At 39.7% G+C, this 23247-nt stretch overlaps 2 protein-coding genes across 3 annotated transcripts in view; one reads left to right on the top strand and one right to left on the bottom strand.

Moving 5' to 3' along the window:
• Positions 1 to 17321, top strand: part of znrf3 (zinc and ring finger 3) — a 78146-nt gene extending 60825 nt beyond the window's left edge. Inside the window, exons 3-8 of one of the 2 annotated variants that reach the window (XM_032579466.1) lie at positions 5339 to 5413; positions 7730 to 7861; positions 9382 to 9492; positions 10363 to 10530; positions 12858 to 12960; positions 13638 to 17321. In XM_032579466.1, the coding sequence (XP_032435357.1) occupies positions 5339 to 5413; positions 7730 to 7861; positions 9382 to 9492; positions 10363 to 10530; positions 12858 to 12960; positions 13638 to 15370 (2322 nt within the window). In that variant the 3' untranslated portion in view covers positions 15371 to 17321. The remainder of the gene's footprint in view (positions 1 to 5338; positions 5414 to 7729; positions 7862 to 9381; positions 9493 to 10362; positions 10531 to 12857; positions 12961 to 13637) is intronic. The other variant, XM_032579467.1, reaches the window with a different exon arrangement.
• Positions 17322 to 17905: 584 nt separating this feature from the next.
• Positions 17906 to 22402, bottom strand: coq5 (coenzyme Q5, methyltransferase). The gene is made up of 7 exons (XM_032579470.1): positions 22172 to 22402; positions 21066 to 21215; positions 20767 to 20985; positions 20520 to 20626; positions 19610 to 19698; positions 19368 to 19479; positions 17906 to 18302 (listed from the first exon to the last, which is right to left on the bottom strand). The coding sequence occupies exons 1-7, from the start codon at positions 22371 to 22373 to the stop codon at positions 18201 to 18203; spliced, it is 981 nt and encodes a 326-aa protein (XP_032435361.1). The 5' UTR covers positions 22374 to 22402; the 3' UTR covers positions 17906 to 18200.
• Between the last annotated feature and the right edge of the window lie 845 nt (positions 22403 to 23247).

Consider the following 23247-nt stretch of genomic DNA (forward strand, 5'->3'; position numbering starts at 1 on the left):
TTTGTGTTTAGTATCACTGGCAACCAGCAGTGGTTTCCATCACATCTGGATTCTTACAAGATCACGGGCATGCAAGGATCCTTACAGGCTTTCAGCACCAGGCTACACATACAGGCCTGGTGATAGTAAATTACAACTGAGAGTCAGGTGAGCAGAGCAGGTGGTGTAGATGACTTTACAAGTTTGTCATCAAATGATCAGATTTGATGACAATCTGATCATCAAAAACAGAAACAGATTCTGTTTTTCAGAAAATGCAGATCAGACAAAAGATCTTGAGGCTAAATCCAACTGAAGTGTTATTAATATTATGCAACAAAAAATTTAAAAATTAAAATTTTTGTTAGTCTGAAAAGTTAAGTTCACTCAAAAAATGAAAAGAATTAAAAACGACTCTAACACTGAAATATGCAAATAAAGCATTACGTGAGGCTGTGGTATGCAACTGAACTAGATTGTTGCAACACCAAATATTTCCTTTTTTTTAGTCTTTGTTGTAAATTTGCAGCTGTGTTTGGATTCATTGTCTCATTGATTATCAGTTGTTGGACAAACAACCTCACATTTAATTAGAAACACTTTGGTGACAGAAAGAGTTTGTGGTTGACTCAATGACTCCAAGGTCCTGTCTTTGCAAAACAAGCCCAAATAATCACTCACTTCAGTTCAGCTTGCTTAAATACCACCAATCATATCAAGATCCAAAAAAATCAATTCAATTCAGTCGTACACACTTTGCAAGTGATCCTAGTTATCAAACAATCCAGTCAAGCTCGGTTTATTATTCAAAATAGTTCAAAAAGTTTTCGATCTAAAGTAGATTAACTTACAGCATCATCTCTCCACCCTTGTGCTTGACATTTGGCAAAAATGTTTACCACCAGATGTGCTGTATTTGGCTTTCACCAAACATAATGTCATGACAAAATATGAGCTTTCCTGATGTAAGCCTTTATTTTTATGAAGGAGAACAAGTTGTCTTTAGACTTCCTAGCTGTGCTGTCATAAAATCTACATGAGCATCTCACAGTCAGATGTTGGGGTGAAAATCCTGGGCGTCCACTCCTGGTAAGCCTGGCTACCCTCAAGTTTTTTCCACCTATAAATACTGTTTCTCTCAGTAGACTGATATCCCTAAATAGATTGGAAATCACCACATCAACAATTGTTCCTCATCAACATGTATGCTCCAAAACAGCAAACTGGCTGAGAACTGCTTCTACGGAGGTCACAAATAACAATGATCATCTCATAAAGTACATCAGCAGCTGCTGGCTGCTACTTTCAAACTCAACTCATCTGGAAGTAGCAAGGTTTCACTTTCAATCTCAGCTTTTTCATTTCAGCTTCCTCGTGATATTGGGAAAATGTGTGATATGTGATAATGAATGTCTCTCTGTTGGTTCTCTGCGCTAAATAATAAAATACCTAACAGTGTTGATGACTTTCTGAAGCAAAGACTTCAGGTAAAGAGAAGTCTATCCAGCACCTGGAAAAATATTGAATTCATTATTTTTATCTAAACAACTTAGTTTTGTTGATAAAGTGACATGTGCATCTGCATCTTCTGCTTTGGTAGATAAACAAATTCTTGAAAATTATCAAAAATTTCAGCAGCTATGCAGTTTTCTGGAAATTTGTTCCAGATGTGTGGTGCATAGAAGCTGAATTAATTCATGCTAATTGGCTAACATTTGGTGCAGTCTGAGCAGTTCTCTCCAATTTTCATATTTATACTGCCGTAATTTTACATTTGCAACACATAATGTACAGCTCTGTTTTTGTGTGTTTTATTGCCAATAAGGGATTTGTATCTGTGTTTTCATTTAACCATGACTGTAAGAAAAAAAAAAAAATACCTTTGCTAAAAAATTGCGAGAGGAGTCCCTTGTTTTCAGAACTGAATCTATAAATCTGAGTATTACTGCAAAATTCCTCACTTCATGAAGCTTTCATCTATCTTGTCTCAGTGTCGTCTTCAAGCAGAAGCACCTGGTCATTTTACTGACCGTACTTCCTTAAAAAAAAAAAAATCCCCATTTGGTCTCAATAAAAAGCGTATGAATAAAAACTTGCGTTTCCTATGTGATTCTTCTTTTTAAAAAGTTTTCCACAGTAGACTGAATGCCATCTCAAATTGCCCGAACAATATATCCTTACACAAGAACGCTGCCACTTGAAATTCTATAGCCGGTTTGAGGCTGTGAAGTAAACAGCATTTGCTCATTGAAGCATTTAGGTATTTAGCAATCTTTTAGCAGCGTTTATCCTTCCTGTGGTGTCCGAGGTTGTAGTTTTGTGTCATGTTTTTGAAGGAGAGGTTTGCCTGTGGGTGCATTTTTGTTGTCGTCAGGCAAGTCCCTGCACTGCAGCGCAGGCCTGCCCGAGTGGAGATTCTTCAGGAGGGAGATTTCTTTCTTCTCAAAGCGTCTTACCAAGAGCTATTAATTATTAACTGCGAGAGCTAACATCAAAGCAGCAGACTTGTGCTGAATTAAATGTGCAGGGGGGGCAGCATCAGTGTGGAACTGAGAGAAAACTGGGAGAGAGGGAAAGAGCCGAGCTGAGATTCCGCTCTTCCCTCTTTTGAACTTTCCGAATACAAAAGTGGATAAAAGCATGGAAAGGGTGATGTTAGTTTATGTAGAGGAAGCAGCGCGAAGGAACAGGAGGCTCGTATTTATGGCGCGTCGCTGATTTCACTACTGGGAAAGAAGGAATCGGCTTGCTGGGTTAATTGGCCTGTAATGAGATCTAAAAGACTGATTCATAAACATCTTCTCTGTGGATTAAACCAAGAGGAAATCTAATTGAGTCAGAGGGTCATGATGTGTTTACATTCAAAATTAAATCAACAGATAATGATAAATATGCGTCTCAATATCAGAGACCTTCTGTTAGTTTGGTTATGTAACTTTTCTATTCAGCCCAAATGTTTTTGATGAGCAGATTATATCATAACTGACTTCTAGCTTATATAAAATGAATAAAAATAATAAATTTGTAAAAAAAAAAAACAACAAACACTTGATTAAATATATTTTCAAAGTAAACATTGCAGATGTTTATTCAGCTGCATAATACTTGACAACAATGTCACAAAATGTGATCTTAGATTCAGCTTTGATTTTTTATTTTTTTTCTAACGAGTCTTTGCCAGTTTTAATAGGTGAAAAAGTCAAATGGATCAGTCTGAAGCATGACTGGTTTCAAATTTTGTCATGTCACGCCACGTTCAGGTTAAATCCAAAACGGTTGCAGGAGACAATGTGGCTCATGACTGAATTTGTTTTTAGGTACAAACCAGAAGTTCTGAGCGTTTTATGTGTTTAGTCACAGTAAGGAAATGCATAAAACACTTCACAGCTCTAAATAATCACAAAGTTTTCTACTATAAAAACAGGCAGGAAAATAGAAACACGAAGGACGAAACGGAAAAGCATTAAAAATCATATATGGCATAAAAAAATCCTACAGCCAAAAACAAACTAAAACCTAGTCCATATAAATTGGTTTTCAGGTGCTTCTGAAAAGAATCAACAACCAAAAGTGTAAAGATGGAAGCAGCACAATCCACAACTTTCTTGTGAATTCTGCTGGTCTAAAGTCTTAAAATATGTTCCTGAACCATTAACACCCTTAGACCAGAAGACCTCAGAGGACAAGAAGAGGTCAGAGATATAGTCTGCATCATACAATCAACAAAAGTCACTTTACATATGATCAAGTTTTTGATGATTTAAAAGATGCAAAGTTCATCAAATGTTTGGAAATATCAGATGTTCAAGTTGGTGAGGAATCTGAAACCTCTAATGTTCAATGTATGCTTGTCTTAAGACTTTACCTTGCATCCCAACTCCATTCTATTTGAATTATGATAGATGACTCTTGACTTCTCCAAAATAACTCTAGGCAGCAACTATAACCACATTTTCTTGTAGTAGACTGACTAGATTATAAAAGGTTGCTTGTCAAAATATGAAATGTCCACAAGGCGGGGATGAATTGTCCCAAGGTCGGGACATAATGTCGACTTTTTGTTGACAAAAAAGTCTGGTATGAAATGGCAAAGTGGTGAAATGATCACCTAAAGTTGAGTGTTGCCTAGATTTGAAACAACCACTAGGGATCCATAACTGAGGTTTTTGCGATAACCGACTTGAAAAGGAGATCGTATCTTCCCTTCACAGGGTAAAAGAATGAGCGCCTGATGAATAACAATACAATCTTTCGGAATTCCTTTGTTCTTAAACGCCACTGAAGTTTCTTTTTGTTTTAATTCCTTGAACCTGTTCCTCTCTGGGACAATTTGTCCAGAAACGTGCTCCGCATCACATTTCTGAAAACGTCACCACAGGAATCAACGTCACGCTCTGTAAAAGCCTCCCCCACACATACCATCATGCTCCCCCCTTTTCAGCTGGCCTGCAGCTTGGCGTGAAGACACTCTCCAGCCAGGCGGCAGCAGAATCGCAGCACTGCGCGTTGTCACTTTGATCCTCACCCCCTCCTCTTCCCGCCAGTTATTAAGAGTGCTGGCAGAAACCCAAGGGCACTTGATAATACCAGGATATGATCCTAGCTGCACTCCCTTAGATCTTGTAGAGCAGACATCAAAACGTTCTCTAAATAGGGCAGTATGAATCAAGATGGTTGAGGAAGGATGGTTGGGGAAGGCAGGAGTTAAGATAAAACAACAGCTTTCCTCCTTTTTGACGAGGGAATGCCAATTTGGATTCTGCAAGGAGATACCTTGGGTTCTGCAAATGCAAGCATTTCTTTTATCTCTTGCCTGTAGCAGAACTCTTCAAAAGGGCCTCTGCGCTGTAACTTTTCCTGCCTCTCACATGAAAGACGCTCACATTTTCTAACAGCTGAAAACCCCTGATAACTTTGTTCAACTTTTCCGAGCGCGCTCCACAGACTTCAGTTCAAATTCCACTCTTGCCGTGCAGGGTTGCATCACATGAAAATTGGTGTGTTAGTCCTGGCTTTGGGCAGGGGGTGGGTGAGGGTTGCTTTTGGTTTCTGTCACATGGGTTTGCCTTAATGTGGTGCTGATTTACATGGGATGACATCACGGGACTTTGGAGGAATGAACCAAAGGGCCACATGTGCATCCCAGCAAATGTAATCACTGACTTGTTTACTTCTCTCTGTTGGTTCTCTCTTCGATTACTCTCCATTCTCATGCCATGCTTGTAGAGGGTTAATCTCAGGGAGACAGCTCCCTCTAGTGGCTGTCAGTTGAACAAGCAAGATGGTTGCAGCTGATCATGCAACCTGTTGTGCACATTTGTTGATCATGTCTGATTACTCCTGTGCGCTGTGTTGGCAGGCGAAGAGAGCAGTGCAGCGCGGAGCCACGGCCGTCATCTTTGATGTATCCGAGAATCCGGATGCCATTGATCAGGTTTGTACACACCTAGAATTACCCAGGCGTTCACTCTCTCCACTTAATCCTTCTTGTTTGGCCTTTTCATTTTTTCATTTCTGAAAGTGGCTCGGCCACATGTCCTGCCCTCCTCGCCGCTTCTGCATATTTGTTGTTTGTCTAAGCAATGTACTTTCTTTGCTGCTGTTCTACTCCACAACTCGTACTTTTTGAAGAATTCAAGCTTAGCTTCTACCTGACCATGACCAAACGCTCTGAAGCTCATAATTGCACAGGTAGAGAACATTACATCACCTCCTGAGACCTCAAAGCATCCTATACAGTCACATAAATCTGCTGTCACACACATCCACATGCTTGCCCTTTTCAGTCTTTCTGATTCCCGTGTCTTTGCTGCATAATGCCTCACTTGCTCCCTTGAGCGCCTTTGTCACAAGAATTCTCCTGTGGTATTCATCCCTGCAACGCCAGGCCTGGACTTGCAGAGAGAGGGAGAGAGAGAGTTTTTTTTTCCTTTCCTCTTCTTCTCTGCTGCTGGGTCGTAAAGTGCGTAGCTGAGAGATAAAAGGGATTGCGCGCAAACCACATGAAAGGCAGCGCTGGGCGGCTGTGTTAAATTCCCCCGAGAGGCTTTTCCAGTCAGAGCAGAGCGATCAGCAGAGACAGGAGCCGCAAGGCCGAGGGGCAGGGAGGAGGAGCTCGGGGAGAATTAAGGTCCCTGGGCCAAAATTAGATGAAGTCTTGTAAAGTTAATACACTTGACCTTGTTTTTTTTTTTTCTCTCCAAATTTGTCATATTATGCAAAGCCGACGGCTGCTGTGCAAGAAGGTTAGAAACTTTCCTTAAACGAGATGCAAACTGAAGAAATGAAACCTGCAGAGGGAAAAGTAGGACAGGGAGGACAGATAGGACTGACTGAAAAGTCTGGACTCATTCTTTCTAGTCTGCCTGGCAAACTGTTGCTATGGTTTCCATATCTTTTATCCTATGCGTAGTTTCACCCGATAACTGAGAGGAGACGTTACCATTTGTACTCACAGTCATGTCACGTCATAAAATGAAAACACGTCAGACTCTGTGCTGTGACACATCTCTGTGTCATGGCTGCATACGTTTCATGCAGCAGCGTCTTTAGCTGCTGGTTGAGTGTGTGTTTTTACACCCTCCGATGCAGTTTTATAGGTTTGCGTCTCTGTGAATAACATCTGATCAGAGGATGATCTGTCGCATCGCTGTTTACACGTTATATTTAGAAACAATAATATGGAACAATCTTTTTGTAGCAAACAAACCAAAATTGTGGTAAGGTTAGAAAAATGCCTTATTTATCTGGAAAATAAATGTTGTCATAAGTCATATCGAAATATCTTCAAAGAGTTGTTGTGGCAGGAAAGATTTGTGAGATACTGCACAGTTCTTCCTTTCTGGATCCACCCAGAGACTCATGCTGGTACAGTGGTGCATGCTGGACCTAGCTGGGTCCTGTGCACAAGCGATTTGATTGGCCTGTTGTTTGGCCCGTTGATTTAGGTCAACAACAATATCTCAGCCACCATTTGCCCAATCAGACCATGTTAGTTAGCAAGAGGCAAAACCATAATTCCATGGTCAAATCTTGATGTCCAAACCTTTTTATTAATTGTGGCGCATTCAGCGTCCACTGGACCCCACAACAAACACCGAGAGACTTTGGAGAAGCTGACTACATGCACAAAATGACATCATTAGAGTGTTGACCACATAGGGAGGAACACACTACCAATGGAGACACACCCAACTTGGCTAAAGCTGTACCATTAACTGTTTAAGTGTGAGACTTGACAGTTGAGAAGGGTATATAGTAATATTTTTGAGTAATATCAAATATTTTGCTCAAAATATTTTGAGTGAGTTAGACTTCATTATGTCTAACCACATAATGAAGTGGTTAGACATATCGCCCCTATAAAAAACTGCAGGTGGTTTCCTGTCGTTCACAAATTTTTTTTAACTGAGGGCAAATGGTTCACATCAGATGAAGAGCTGCACCCAAATATTGCTTACATTATTAGAAAAACATGAAAATCCAAAGCAGCAACTTTTAAAGTCATTATCAAACAATTTCTTTTATCTTATCTTTTACAATAGTGATGGTTTTCTTAAATCACCTGAGATTTATAAGTCATAATTTTATTATTTTTATCAGCGCTAAATAAATAAAGATAATTTTAGAAGGTAATTTCCAGTGTTGGAGCTTCTAAACCGTATTTTTTTCATCTATTCCTTTCACTGTACATACGTGGGAAAAATTAGCAGCATATTAAGATTAAGAATATTTTTTCTTCTGTCTCCAGCTCAACCAGGTTGCAGAGGATCCTCTGAAACGGCCGGTGGTTTACGTGAAGGGCAACGACGCCGTCAAGCTCATGAACATCGTCAACAAGCAGAAGGTGGCCCGAGCTCGGATCCAGCACAGGCCGCCGAGGGTAAGGGTTCACATTCACGCCTCCAGCTTCAGAGCAAAGATGCTGCAAACAAGTGTGAGAGAGATCTGAAGCACATGTTGGATCACGACAAAGACGTGGAAAATGTCTGTGAGCTTATACTGGTGGTGAAAGTTTCAGATGTAGGAAACCCGTGTAAATTCCAGCTGTGAAATCGTTCTGTCTTTCTTCTGAGTTGCTTGGTGCCCCGAGGCTGAAGGCTTTTTCACAGCTCTGTGACAGATTAATATCAGCCAGTCAAAGGCCTGTTTGTTTGCTTGGCTATTTCATAAAAGGCCAGCAAGGTTGGAGGTCAAATAACTTAACATAATGAAATTCTGGGATAAAAGGCTTTTTTTTTTTTCTGGTGAGGAATAAAATTGACTTCTTTGAAGTATTAGTATTCGCCTTTTATTCTAGATCTTAAGACTCAATTAGGAACAAAGCAGCAAGTTTTATGAGTTTAATGGGACACAAATGATCAAATACTGGAAAAATTGACAGAAAAAATTTTTAATCTGTCTTACAAAGTGGAGCTACACAGCAACAAAAAAAAAAAATCAGAACTTTTTTCATCCGCAAGAAAAACAAATCTGTTAAAGGGAAAGGTAAAAAAAAAAAGAAAGTGACATTTCCGCATTCAGTCATCCTTTAGTTAAAGGAGCTAGAGGGATGTGTCGCACTGTAAGGAAAGTCATCAATAATATTAAGTGATATTCATCCAAAATTGAGAAAAAGAAATGAAAGCTGGTTCAAGGAGGTTGCCAAGAGGGTCATTTTCTACATAATCTCCTTTATTCTCATATTCATGGCCTACTTCTGAAGGTAATTGAGAAGCATCTTCAGGGTATAGTTGGAAGAAGGAAGCCTTTTCCAACAAAGAAAGCATCTACCTCCACCTGAAACCTCCCAAAACCTGGTGGAAGAGTTCATAGTCTGATGAAACCATTCCTGACCAATTCCTACAGTGAAACATGGTGGTGGCTGCATCATGTCGGGTTTTCTGGTTGAGTGGATTTAATTATTCCAAAACACCAGCACATTTTCTCCCAATATGTTCAGGTTTCTGATTGAAGCTATAGAATAAGAGATATTTCAATAATAAGGATCACAATTAGTTAATTTTGACTGGAAATCTCTGCGGTCTGCTAAAGGGAGATTTTCCTCAACAACTGAGAGATTTGATGAACGTTTGCTGGGCAGATTGGGCAAATATGACCAAATCACTTCTACCAAAGAAAACTGAAATCTAAATCTGAATAAAAAGAGGATTAAACAAAATATTGTACACATTCTTTTCCCCATAACGATTTGTTCAGTTGTGTCAAATTTGGTTGTGTTAACCGTGGCAAAGTTGTAATTTGTGTAAATTAGTGTCACAGTACATATATATAAGAGAATAAATATTTGAAGTGAATAGAAATTAATAGATATGTCTTCGCAGTCAATATAAACCTTTTTTATGAGCTGCATGTGGAAATTTCTTAACATTGATTTTTTTTTTAAATGTATTTTTTCCACAGCAGCCTACGGAATATTTCGACATGGGCATCTTTCTTGCTTTCTTCGTCGTGGTGTCGCTGGTTTGTCTCATCCTCCTCATCAAGATCAAACTAAAGCAAAGGCGAAGTCAGGTCAGTAACTCACTTAGCTACAAACATGTGAGCGCCGGAAGCACAAGTCTCTTTTGTTGTTGGTTTTTTCTACAAAAGCTCCTCTGCAGGCGTCGAGTCATGCGACAGTAGCTCCGCCGCTGATGGATTCCTCTTGTGTGTTGACAAAAACCTCTCAGTGGAGGCTTATGTCGAGATGCATGAATTGGAATTAGCATTTAATTAATGCTGATGAGAAGCTGTCTGATGGCGCCAAGCACACAGAGATGTCATGACAGGGCAGAAAACCTGCAGCGGCATCCGTTAAGATGAATGTAATCCAGCCAGGATGCCTGAGCTGCCTGTTTTTGATTTTTAATTTTCCTCAGAGTGAGTTGATGCGCTAAATGTAAAAAGTAATTCATAGCTTTCCTCAAAGCCTCATCTTAGAATGATGTTTTGGCCAAAGTTTTTTTGTTGATCTGTTGTCTCCATCTTAACCATCTGCAGTTATCTACACACAATAGAGTAAAAATGCAGAAACACCCACGTTGCGGTTTAATTAATCGTCAACAAAAATATTTCTTTCTTGAGTCGCCGTCTGCTTCAAATCATCAAATCTGTTGGACATGACTCATGAGTTGACCTCTCCAAAGTCATTTATCCATTAAGGTTACAGGAAGCAAATTAGAGACAAAGAGGATAATTACACATCTGGCTTCTAATGCGTCTTCTGTGAATGTTTCTTACATGTCACCAGGGCAAGTCTTAACTTATATCCTCCAGTCTCTGCTATAGTTCCGATCTCGCATTTATAAATGCTGTAGGGAATGCTTGCAGCTATTGTGTAGATTCCGCAAAACTTTCTCAAACAAAAAAAATAAATAATTCTTTTTTTCCTGTGTACGGCAGAGCTCCATGAACAGAATGGCCATCCAGGCGCTGGAAAAGATGGAGACACGCAAGTTCAAGGCGAAAGGGAAGGGCCTGCGCGAAAGCAGCTGTGGAGCCTCTGATTCGCTGAGCAGCAGCTCCACCTCTGACTGCGCCATTTGTCTGGAGAAATACATCGATGGGGAGGTAAGAAAAGAATCCATTTTATGGATGTTGTAGCATAAAACTTGATTAAAAAATACTTGTCCTTTCAGCGGCTTCATATGATAATTACAAAGTGTCACTATGTTTTATTGGAATTTGGGAAAGTAGTTAAAAGCTTTGAAGTAAAACAGGAATGATGCATGTTTTTCTAAAATCCGGTGCAACAAATTACCTTCAGAAGAATGCTGATTTGTAAAGTGCCGTTATCGGAAAAAAGTCAAAAGAATAAATATTCTGTTTGAAGCTTATCACAAGCCATGTGGGAGAGATTTGGGATTAGCTGCTCTGGTTAAACAAATTTAAACTAAAATATAATTTTTCATGATTACTTTTTGTTTTATTTTTATTTTTTGCAATCAGAATCACTGATTTTGTGATGCTACTTTAGCAGTATTTGCAAGGGATTTTGCGATATTTGCACTTATGTATGACAGGAAATGTGACTTTTTGTTACTTGCAATATTGATCACAGTCTATATCAAGTAAGATAACAATGCAATAGTGTAGTAGAAGTAAGAAATACTTCCGCCACCATATGGACGTTAGCTGTCACTTGAAACTTTTTTTTTTTACCATTTTCCCCCCAAAAAATTGCAACAAGCTCACAATTTACTATAGTGTAAAAAATGTAAAAATGCAGATCTGTATTTTATTTGGTTTTTTTTGCATAAATTTCTGCAATTGTGTAGTCACAAAAGTTTGAGTTATAATGGCCTATTAAAAGTCCAGGGTGAGTTCTGAAAATTCCTATCCGCTGATGCTCAATTAGTCTGACTGAACTTTAGCAATTTTCCAAGAAATTATGAGAAAACAGAGAGGTCTCTAGATATGCAAGATATACCTCAAAAGTCTACAAATTTTCCTCCTTCAAGCATTCTCTACTTTCAGTTATCACTAAAACTAATTAAAATACACTGAAGTTCAACGGCTATCAAGGCTTTTTCAACGTAAATGTTCGGCTTAATGGGAACATACATATATAAAGCAAGCTGACCTTTGTGTTCATGGAGCCACTGAGTTTGTTTTCTGTTCATGACATATTATGCCGACATGAAACAAAATTGCAGTGGACAATAGAATGGAAGTCCCCCTGATGTGCTTGGGGACCGCAGCCTTGAGGGGTTTTTTTTTTTACCGACGTTCTTTCCGCCGCCTTTTTAGACATTTAGCTCAGTCTTTCACAGCACCTGGAGAGATAAGGGGTGCCCAGAGTACACCAGACTGTGATTACACTTCCTGCCCCATAAGGCCCCTAAGCACGGCCTTCTTTAAATCTCCATGGAGTCACTGTCAAAATATGTATCCCAGTCTTGGACTTTAGGGTTTTTACTGTAACTGCATTGCTCATCCTTTATTCATGGATGCTGGAGGGACAAACCCTGTTGCCCCAGGGGGCACAGAGTCTGCGAGTGTGTGTGTTCTCTGTGGTTATGAGTCTTTTTGGTGAGGAGAAGAAAACACAACAAAGCATGGCGCCAGGATTGCACAGAAGGAAGTGGCGATATAAAAGGCTGAATGGCATCAAAGCAGTTTTTGAGGAGTGAACTAAGCAACAAAGGCTTTGATGGAAAAGAGCTTGAAGATGAGTCATGTATTAAGCCACGGAGTTTTAAAGGCAACGAGAGATTTCTTGGTGGAGAACAATCTAACTGTTCCAGCTTTTGTCTCCAAATTCCTTTTAGCCAATATGGCAACTAAATCCAATTATGTTTATACTAATACTCAAGTGTGTGCTTCTTGTTTTGTTCAGAAGAAACATGCTATTTTTGTTCTAAATAACTATGAGTTTAGTTTGAGGCATGTGTTGAATCTTTTTCTTCAGAGTTATGGGCTGTATTAAACCCACAATTGGGAATTGTGTGGCTCTGCTGCCACCCTGTGGACAGAGGCAACATAACGCATTCCCACATCCAAATGAATATTTAACAGATATTTACACCAAATACTTGATTTGTACCACTCATGTGATCCAGTAGATATTTTTTTAAATATGCATTCATGAAGCTGGCCTTTACAATATAATATTTTGGGTGATTTTATTAATGACTGCTCAGATGCTGAGCAGGAGGGATTGCTGCAAAGAACTCAACTAACCTAATATGAGATTGACTGGTTTATGTTATAATTAGGACCAAATTCAAATACTGCTATACACATGGATTGTAGTTCATTTAATTGAACATATGCTTCTGTATATAATGAATTAAAACCCCTCTGTTTTGGAAAGTACTTCGAGATGACATTTTTTTTGTGAATTGGTGTTACCTAAATAAACTGAATTGATTAATTCCTCCTCTTTTCCTCTACAGGAGTTGCGGGTGATCCCTTGTGCTCACAGGTTTCATAAGAAATGCGTTGACCCCTGGCTGCTTCAGCATCACACCTGTCCCCACTGTAGACACAACATTATCGGTATGTTTGAACGCAATTTCCAACTTTTTTCTACTTCAAGAAGCCCAAGTGCTTAGGCTTCTAAAAACAGCCCAAGCACTTAAAAAAAACCGCCCAGGCGTTTTCTGGCAATAAGTAGTTTTTTTGTTGTTGTTTTGGTGTCTACATAATTAGCGGAATGTAACGTCACAAATTAGTAGGCACTGCTCGTTACCTAGCAACTCAAGCAGAGCTCAAGCACGTTTGGTCAGCTGGTTTTACAACTGTATGCGCTGTACAACAGCTGCTGGAATAGACAAGTGTTTTGTTGTTGCCTTAGCATCCAGAAACCACTTGCTGCACTCTTGCTGATTGTGCAGGAGGCTTCACTTTTGCTTTTTAAAGATGTATGATAATTGCGCATCTATTTACAGCTGTTCTCATGTGCAAATGTAAAGGTTGCATTCGGGGGGGCGTGGCCAGAAGCAGCTTATTTGGATTTAAAGTGACAGGAGGCCCTACAACAACTCATTCTGAAAGCTTAAGATGGGCAGACCTGAGCAGACAAAAATCATTACCTAAGAATTTGATTTTGTGAGAAAATGTAATGAGCACGTTTTTTTTATAATCCATGGACCGGTTCGAACTTGTTCAAGGTCACGGTTCAGTCATTTTTAGCAAAAGTTTAACCATTTATTATTTCTGTTTCTATGACGCAGAACAAAAGAAGGGAAACCCAGGACCAGCATGCATGGACCCTGGCAGCTCGCTCCACGGCAGGCAGCGGGTGGTGCTGCCGGTCCATTATCCTGGCAGGGTGCACCGTGCCGGCCAGGTGACGGCATACCCGACCAGAACCAGCATGGACCCCCATGGCAACCCTATCACCGTTCTCACGGTGGACCAGCACTCGGACCCTCAAGGTCTGTACCCACCCCAGTCGACATCGGCTTTCCTCCGGAGTTACCACCCCGCCCTCCATCTGGAACATTCACTCAACCCCCACCACTGCAGGTTGGAGCACCGCGGACCCCCCGCCTACTCCGCACAGCAGCATCATACCGCTTTTAAACGACCCAAGTTCCACGGTCGCAGCTTTTCCCGAGCAGCTTGTTTTTCCCAGTATGAAACTATGTATCAACACTACTACTTCCAGGGCTTGTCTTTCCCTCAGCAGCCAGAGGGGGCGCAAGGGCCTTTGACTGGGCAGCTGGGAGGAGGGGCAGGAGCCCACAAGGGCCACCACAGCAGAGCCTTCCAGCAAGGACTCCTGTATCCCACAGTGGTACACATGGCGCCTCCTTCTTCTTCACGGGTAGGGGATAGTGGCAGCACTTCTGGCCTGAGCTGTTACCATGGCCACCGCTCTGTGTGCAGTGGTTACCTCGCCGACTGTCCGGGTAGTGACAGCAGCAGCAGCAGCTCTGGCCAGTGCCACTGCTCCTCTAGCGACTCCATGTTGGACTGTACCGAGGTCAGCAACCAGGGGGTTTACGGAAGCTGCTCCACTTTCCGCAGCTCGCTGAGCAGCGACTACGACCCTTATGTCTACAGGAGCAAGAGTCCCTGTAGGAGCTCCACGGGGGAACCGGGTGCTTCGGGTTGCACCACCGCCCCCACTGAGGACTCATCAATCCCTGCTCCACTGGGACATGACTGCCTTCAGCTTCCGGCTGGTGCATCGGGATACAACTCGGGGGACCATCACTCCAACTGCAGTTTGGAGCCCAACTACAGCAGTCGTTCGTCACTGGAACCCAGGGAGAACATTAACACGAGCACTACCTCAGCTGGGGCCCCAGAGGCCGCTGCAGCCGACAGGGGGACGGGGGCTCAGGAGGAGTCGGGAGAACTTGGGGCTGCAGCCTGTAGCTGCTGTTTTGAGGTGATTCCTCCCAATGCAGAAAGCAAAGGGCAGGACTTGGACCAAGCAGGGCCTGTAGCCTCGGGACATTGTCAACGGGGTGTAGACTTTCAGAGTTCCTCCCCTAAGAACTACTTCACACCCGAACACTTGTATCCTCCTTCTGAGCAGGTGAGCTATGAAGGGCTGCCCTGCTGCTTCTACAAAGAGATGAAGGTGCACAGGGCCGCAGCGGGACATTACACGGAGGACTACGCCGTTAATGTGCAGTACGCACACTCGGACTCGGATGCCTGCTTAGGACAGGGCTGCTGCGAACTCAACCACAGGATACCCATAATTCCCGAGGACACAGACTGTGAAATGGGTTTGGGGGCAGAGACCCAGAGCAGCTTTTTACCTGTGAGCATAACAATGGAGGCAGAGCTGCAGACAGGGGAGCACCATGAGCATAAGGAGAGGTACTTCCCCTCAGGACAGCTGGGTCAGGCTGAGGAGATGAGGGCTTTATTCCACCCTCAGCTCTCTGCAAGCCTGACCGTACAGGGAACTAGTACTTCAACAAATGAGGGAGATCTGGGAATATGAGCACGAGTCCGGAAAGAAGAGTCAAAAGTCGGATAGTGGTACGCTGTCAGCAAGTCGTTTAAAACCTTTAGTTGCCTTGCTCTAAAATTGCTCTTTGAGCGCTGAATGTTATCATCTAAGATTGTGTGGATTTCTACTGAAATGGTATCTTTCCCCCCACCCCCTAAGATAAGCAATGCATCATGTTCATTCCTGTGGCCCCTAATGTCTCAAAGCTGATTAGGCTCATTGGCATCAACTCAAAAGGTTGTACGCCACCAAGAAAGGCCCTAATTTTAGATCAAATCAATATTTAAACAATTCTGTACGTGCAAGCTGAAGGAACGAGAGCACAGTGGACCCCTGCTTATTCAGAGATTCTTTTTTGTAAGGCAAATAAAAAATTATTCAAACGGATTGGGAAGATGAAATACCTTCACTTTTCTTAGTGCTGACTGGCTGTAACCCCAAGAGCAGAGATAAGGAAGAATGTGGATTTTAGCTACTGCGGTAGTGCCAGGACTGTTTCCACTGAGTGTATTGTTGCATATTATGGTACATAACTATTAAACTCGGCAGTTGAGCATTTTTAGAGGGGGCCCCAAGTATACATGGAATTCAGCTCTTGCAAATACCAGGGGTCCACTTGTCTACTATTTATGGAAGCATGTCTGCATTTGTATATTTTCTGTATTTGTGCAGATGAATAATGACAGCCTATAAAGCTAAATAATTATATGGACATAGCTATACCAAAACAGAAAGACATGATTGTTTGTTTGTTTTTTGTTTATTTGAAGAGCAAATAAACAACTAGAGACAACTGGGTCTCTAGTTGTGGGCCCACATGATGAAATACAGAAGAGCAAAGAAATGTGAATGCAAGGCTGACACTGGTTTATATTATAGTCACTATAAAGAATTTGTTTATGCATTTCATTTCTTTACGTTGTGGCCTATCTGTATGACATAAGCAACATTAGAGCCTTATTCTAGTGAGATATTAACAGCAATATTAAACACTGCGTAAGGTCAAAATTCAGACTCAATTTGCGTCAGGTATTTTGGAAACCCAAAAGAAATGTATTTTTGCTGTCAATTAAGCAGTTTCCTCTATGAGGCGTGCTCTTATACCAGTAAAAGATTCTAGTTTGTATCTTAAGGCCAAAGGAAAGTAGCTAAAGTTGTATCTCATAAGGGTTCCTTATTGTACTGTGACTTTTTGTTAAATAATGCAGTTCTACATACCACAGTGTATCAGTTTGAATCATAACGTACCGTGCATAATACATTCATGCAATATCAATGCTTGTCATTCATGCCTTTCTGTTTGTACTGCAGACTGTTTTGTTTTTATACTGTTTCTATGAAATATACACGTTCTCTACACAGAGGAAAACCTGAAATAACCCTATTTATAAAAGTTAACCCAGTGCTGTAATCAAGTGAGAATCTAATCTTTGCCTTTGCAATAGAGATATGTACCTACGGCAAATATAACATTTTCGGGTACTTGAGTCACTATTTAATTTTTCTGTTGTTGTTTCTAGCACTTAAGATAAAAAAATGTGTAAAAAATTAATATTTTTTAATTTTCTAAGAATAATTATTTTCTGTCATACGATTACAAATGTTTAAAAAGAAAAAGAGGCTAGAAATCGATCTGTGTATATTCTGTACCTGTATAGCAAACACATTTCATAAATGGAACTATGTTCTCTGAATATTTATTTGCTAATATATTTATCTTTAAGCCATGTCTTATGTTCAGTGTATGAGCGTTTGAGTTATTTGGTTGCTTTTTGTTTTCTTTTTGAGAGAAAAATCACTAACATGAGACTTTGTATATACATGGTAATTGCACACAAGACGATTAAATCTTCTCTGACCAAAAAAACTGATTTTAAAACTTTAGTACTATACAGTTTTGTTAAAGTGTACAAAGATCTGTAAAATATACAGTTTAATTCAAGCAACTGTGTGTTTAGTCTGTTTTTAATTCAGATTGTACAGAAGGTACAAAATTATTCTGTTGTACTTTTACTATAACTTCATTAAAATACCTTCTCTGGTATTTTAATGATACCAGAGAAGGTTTCTGCTGGATGTATGGCACAAATGGTGACAACCTCAAAGCTGTATGCTCCTGATCTGCTGACAGACCATGTCTGTGTGGTGAATCTTGAAATTGGAATCTTTTAATACTTTTTAATTCCACTCAACTATTCATTTTTCTTTGAAAAAAATAGCTGTCAGTTTATGTAGTTTATCCCCATTTTGCAAGATGTCAGCAACACAGTTTTTCCTATGATTGTTCAGGTAAAATCTTTTGCTACTGAAATCATTTTATTGGTCAAATGCATTTTTCTAATTCTATGAAGCTGAATCTTGGCTTTTCACATTAATTAAATCATACCTCATGTGTAATTATAAATTTAATAAAAAACTCCAATTATATTTTTACTTAGTTATGAAATAGTGAGAATCTCATAAATGTCTAAATTGGAGCAAAATAAGAAAACTATTATATATGAATGACAAATTCAAATACTGAAATGAGTTACTTAAGGTTTTATTTATTCAAATGAGACTGTTGCAAAAATATTTTTGTACAGCAGAGGCAGTGAAAACAAACTTCAGTGTGGAGTTATCTGAACAACCATAAGTGCAAACACAAAAACCGCTTTCCACATATGTAAATAAATAACAACCACTGACCTCTGCCTTTCTGTCATTATGCAGCAGAATCTGCTGAGAGCCTCTGAGGCTTCGTGTCTGAAATCAGTCCGTGACACATCAGCTTTGACAGTTTTCTTTTTTGTATTCCTATGGGAGGCATTTAGAGTGCAGCTCACAGCTTGAAACCTGAGTGAAGAGCCACTACTCCACCTGTGAAGTTGAAGTACTGCACACAGAAGAAACCTGTATCTTCAATCATTCCTTTGAACTCCTCCTGCAAAAGAGAAGGATTAAAAGGAGAATCCACAAAGTGACATGCTGTAAAGTTTCTGAGTTGAACTGCGGTTAAGCTTAACTTTGGAACTCCTTCAGCAGCAGTCTTTGAAGCAAGTTTTTCTGATCTTATAAAAGTAAACATTTCCAACATGATGTTTCTTCTTAATTTGCAAACATATTTTTTCTTTCAGAGAACAAACTCTGACTTTAAAATGTACTAGTGGGAATGTGGCCATGATGGTGCTTCCAGTGTTCAGGAAAAGACAAAACAGAAACATTTCCTTCTCTCTTAAAATGAACTACAGTCAATGTGTCAAAGCCAAATCCAAGACTATATTTCAATAAATGACAGCAAACCTGGAGGTTTGTTCTCTTCAGTGTTGCCACAACACAGAAATAGAATTATATTTCAAACCAGAAGTTTACACAGAGCTCTGCCTTAATGAACTCCAAAGTTTCCATAACAATTACATCATCATTTGGTCTTCCCTCATTGAATTAGTCTGTATGTAAACTTCTGATTTTTAAGTCATTAATCAATAAATTTGAAATTTTCTCTCTCTCATTATTGTGGTATTTAGCAAATTTAAATTATTTTGGCAATTCCAACTGACCTAAAACAAGAAACAGTGAGGAAACAATTCGGTGTATGTAAACTTATGCTTTCAAATGCATATGTTATTCAGTATATGTGATTTGTTCCCTCAGTTTTATTAACAGAGTGGAAAACGTACTACAAAGCTTAAAAAAACCCATTTAAAATACATCAATAAATAATCTAAGTTTGCTCTACTCATTTAATATCTTGTCAATTAATTATTATGCAAACCTGAGATAAATGGTCAAATATCCTCCTTAGATAAAAAACATTACCTTTCTTTATGTCATAGTTTTAGTCTTTACTCATCGGTCTCAACACTACAAGTTCACAAAATAAGTATGAGCAGCAAATACTAGTAAAATATAGGATAATCTTTTTTAAAATGTTGATAAGAGTCACCTAAATACCTTAAGATAACCATACAGGAAATATAAATCTAAAAGAAATGGACAGTTTTTTTACCTGATCAGGGAACTTGCGAATGCTCTCCACCAAATACTGATATGACTTCCAGTCTCCAGCGATCACCTCTCCTAAAACTGGGATCACCTGGAAGCTGTACACATCGTAAAGTCTGAAAAGTGAAAAGAAGATGAACGTTTTCATTTCAGCTCAAAAGGAATTAAGCTCTAAATCCTTCAAATGGTTCAAACATCCAGCCCCATCCAATCATACACAGCGTTACATTTTACAATGCGACTTACTTTGCAAGAACAGGATTGGTGACTTTGCTGAACTCTAAGCACATGAATCTTCCACCGGGCTTCAAGACACGCAGAGCCTCTTGAAGGGTCTACAAACAATAATAAATAAATTAACAAGTTATTTATCAGGATAAATAACATTTGTTAGCTTTTTATAAAATCTGTTTTATAAAATGAATGTGCATTTATATAAGCGTTCTTTGTCAGGAACTCAAAAAAATAATTCCATAAATAAGCTGGCTAAAACTAAAAGTTTCTATTTGGTTAGTTACAATCAATATCTTATAAAACAAATAAAAAATTGACAGAGGATTGAGGAATATAATCTGTAAACATTTTTCTATGCATTTAGATTTTTTCCACACCTCAAACGTGGAAAATGCTAAAAGCAAATTCCGATTTTCTAAGAATGTGCATATAAGTAGCATTTATTCAATAAAGCTCAAAAAGGACGATATACCCCAGAATAAGAATACAAATTTTTGTAGAATACAAGTTTTACTCAAAACAGTGACTGCCCCCAAACTGTCTCTTCATATTGTTTAGAGATGCAAAATAAATAGGAAATTGAAACTGAATTGAGATTGAGAAATAGTTCCTGCAAAAAAAGGTAGATATATATGACATAAACTAGAAGCTGCTTTATTTCATAGCAAATCAAAACTTAATATGACAAAGGTATTAAGTACCAGCTGTAAAACACAGCATATAGATCACATCTGATAACATTTTCCCTAAAAAAAAAAAGTCAATTTTAATCTTTCAATTTTCACTTGGTTTAAAATTTGCCATGAACAATAGGTCAAATGAATCTACAAACCTGTTTTTAACTAATAGACTGTACTCTTGTGTGTTTAAAGTAGAATTATTGAGTGCAATTTCTCTAGGTTTTCATAATTTTCTCAGTTACCTGATCGATATGAGTGACGTTTCGAATGCCAAAGGCAATGGTGTAAATATCAAACTGGTCATCATCAAAGGGCAGCTCCTCTGCATCTCCCACCACCCATGACAGCCCTGGTACACAGAGGCAATCAACAAACAGCAGCTTTTGATCAGCTGAAGTGAGTCTTTCACAGTGCTACCTTTTATTTAAATTCTGATCTTCTTTTACAGAAATCACACCAACTCAACACCTGCACTGGTCTGAAGCCTACCAGATGTGATGCCCATGCTGTCTGCTCTCTGTTTGCCCACTTTCAGCATCTCCTTGTTGATGTCACAAACGACAGCCCTGGACTCCTGGGGTCTGTCCTCAGTGGGATACTTGTCAGAAATGTCCTGCCATGATGGGGTCTGGCTGGAAGCCGCTGCTCGGCGCTTCCGTCTCTCTTGCTGATACAAAATATAGTCCAGGAAACGAAAAGAAATATCGCCTGGGGGTGGATAAAGGTACATGATGCAAATATGATGCCAGGGGAGAATTCAGCTGGATGATCAGCTAACTTGTGTCTACCTGTTCCTCCGGCCACATCGAGGAGCCGAGCACCAGGCTGCGGGTGCATAACGTGCAGCAGCATGTCCTTCCACAGCCGATGGACGCCAAGGCTCATGGCATCATTCATGACGTCATATTTCTGCGCCACATTCTCAAACACCTTGTAGACTGAAATTAAAAACAAAAAGGACAAACTGTTACAGTAAAAGCTTCAGCAACTAAATAAATAAAAAAATACAGATTATGGAGAGTTTTGCCATATTACCATGCTAGCTAATCATAATGAGCAAAGTGTCAGAGCCAAGGCTAAAGAAGAAGTTAGGAAGAAAAAACATCTAAATGTAAGAACTAATAATCTGCCTTTTGCATTACATTCTATTTCTTTTTTTTCCATAGGAATGAGCTTTAATCAAGAACTTAAATTTAAGTTGCTATTTTAAAACCACAGAAATGTTCAGTCAAACATTTCCTATTGAAAGCTCATTAAACATGTTTAAATCTTTTATCATTCTTACATCATATCTGTTTTTTTAGGAGGAGGGTTGGAGAGTTTGCAGTTACATGCTACTTTTTGTTTCAGCTCTTATCATTTTAAAGTACTTTATTAAATAAAGTTGGTAGGCCATCTGACCTTTCTGTTGTGACGGTTATTCTATAAATGTCTTGCCTTCTGCATATGAATATGATCATAATACCCTGTGTTTTGTTTGCTTAGGTACTTTTCATTAAGCATAACCAGTCAGTCAATTGAGTGCTGGGATAATTTAACTGAGTTTAATAGCAAGTACTCTGTAAATATAAACAATTTTAACTTGGTTATCTTGTATTTAGTAAATATGATGGTAGATTACATATTTGCAGTTAATATGATATTCCGTGTGTTAATCCTGGTTCAGGTACTGGACTGAGCACCAGAGAGCAAGTTTAAAATTGTAAAGATAATTAAAGTATAATCATAATGCTAAATTATGAGCCGAATTTTCAAACAAATCCTCCAGATTCAAAAAACACTAATGAACTCTTCCTACAGGTTTACCACGAGAGAAGAAATAGGGTGAAAAGCTATAAACAACAGGATTTCTAACGGACTTCTGTGAGCGGTCGTCCTGTCTTCACCGACTTACCTCTCTTCGCCTTTTCTGCCTCGGGCACCTTTTCAAACCCGAAGTGTGTGCTTCTGTCCTCTGCTGTGTCGCTAATGCAGCGAGAGGAAGACGGGCCCAAACAGCAGCCTGGGCGGCATGAAACAGTAGCAGCTGAAGAAGTAATTTTTTTGTGGGAAAGGCGAGCCAGTCGACGGACCAACAGCCTTACGGACGCCGCCATGTTGCCAAGTTGCGCAACCTGGCTCTTCTTCCTCTGATGAAAAGGCCGCAGGTGAAGATGGATTGCTGCTGCTCTCTACCGGCCATCTGTAGAACTGCAGTGAAATGTTAAATCCTTATCAGGTGGTTTAACGTTGATTCACTAAAACCTTGAGTCAATCGTGGTAACATACAGAGATGGCTGAACACTCAGTTCCTACAGAGGAGGGCAGAGCTTCCAGTTAGAACAACAGAGATGCCACCCCTTGGCGGAACACTTACTACAAACAAGTATATACTGTATGTTTTATAATATATTTACCACAAATGACAAACATTGCAAATTTCCAGTGTCTAATTAGATAAGCAGTATTTTCTTTTTTTCCCAAAGCATATTTGACTAATATCTCAGAGAAGAGGAACTTCTGCAAATCTCCCTGACTCCAGTTCTCTTGAGTGCAAAAAGGGGCAGCTTTTGTCCCCCTTTCTTCTCACTTTCCTATCCCTGCAGTAACCAGACACTGCCTCCTTTTGTCTCATTGTTCCCTAAATTACTTGTCGTCTTGGATTCAGAGGGATCCGCTTACAGCGGAGTCTTTTCCCCGGCTTTGGGAAGGCTGACCACAGGGGAGCTGCAGGCTCTGGCTTTTTACAGGAGACACAAAGAAGTGATGAGAAAGCTCCGCTTAAAATTTCTAAATCAAAGACTGCAGTCGAGATAGGCTCTGACTGCTTTAGAAACAAATGCAAACAACTGTTTTATTGTAGAGCTGAGTTACAAAGATAGCTCTTTCATTCTGCCACCATTAGAGGGGGTAAGAGGATTTTGTTTTCCAACAGATGGCCATTTCTGCAGATGCTTAGGACTGTGAGGCACCATACAAGTTTCTTATAGG

Source organism: Xiphophorus hellerii, chromosome 12, assembly GCF_003331165.1.
Source record: "Xiphophorus hellerii strain 12219 chromosome 12, Xiphophorus_hellerii-4.1, whole genome shotgun sequence".
In the NCBI taxonomy this organism is placed as follows: Eukaryota; Metazoa; Chordata; class Actinopteri; order Cyprinodontiformes; family Poeciliidae; genus Xiphophorus; species Xiphophorus hellerii.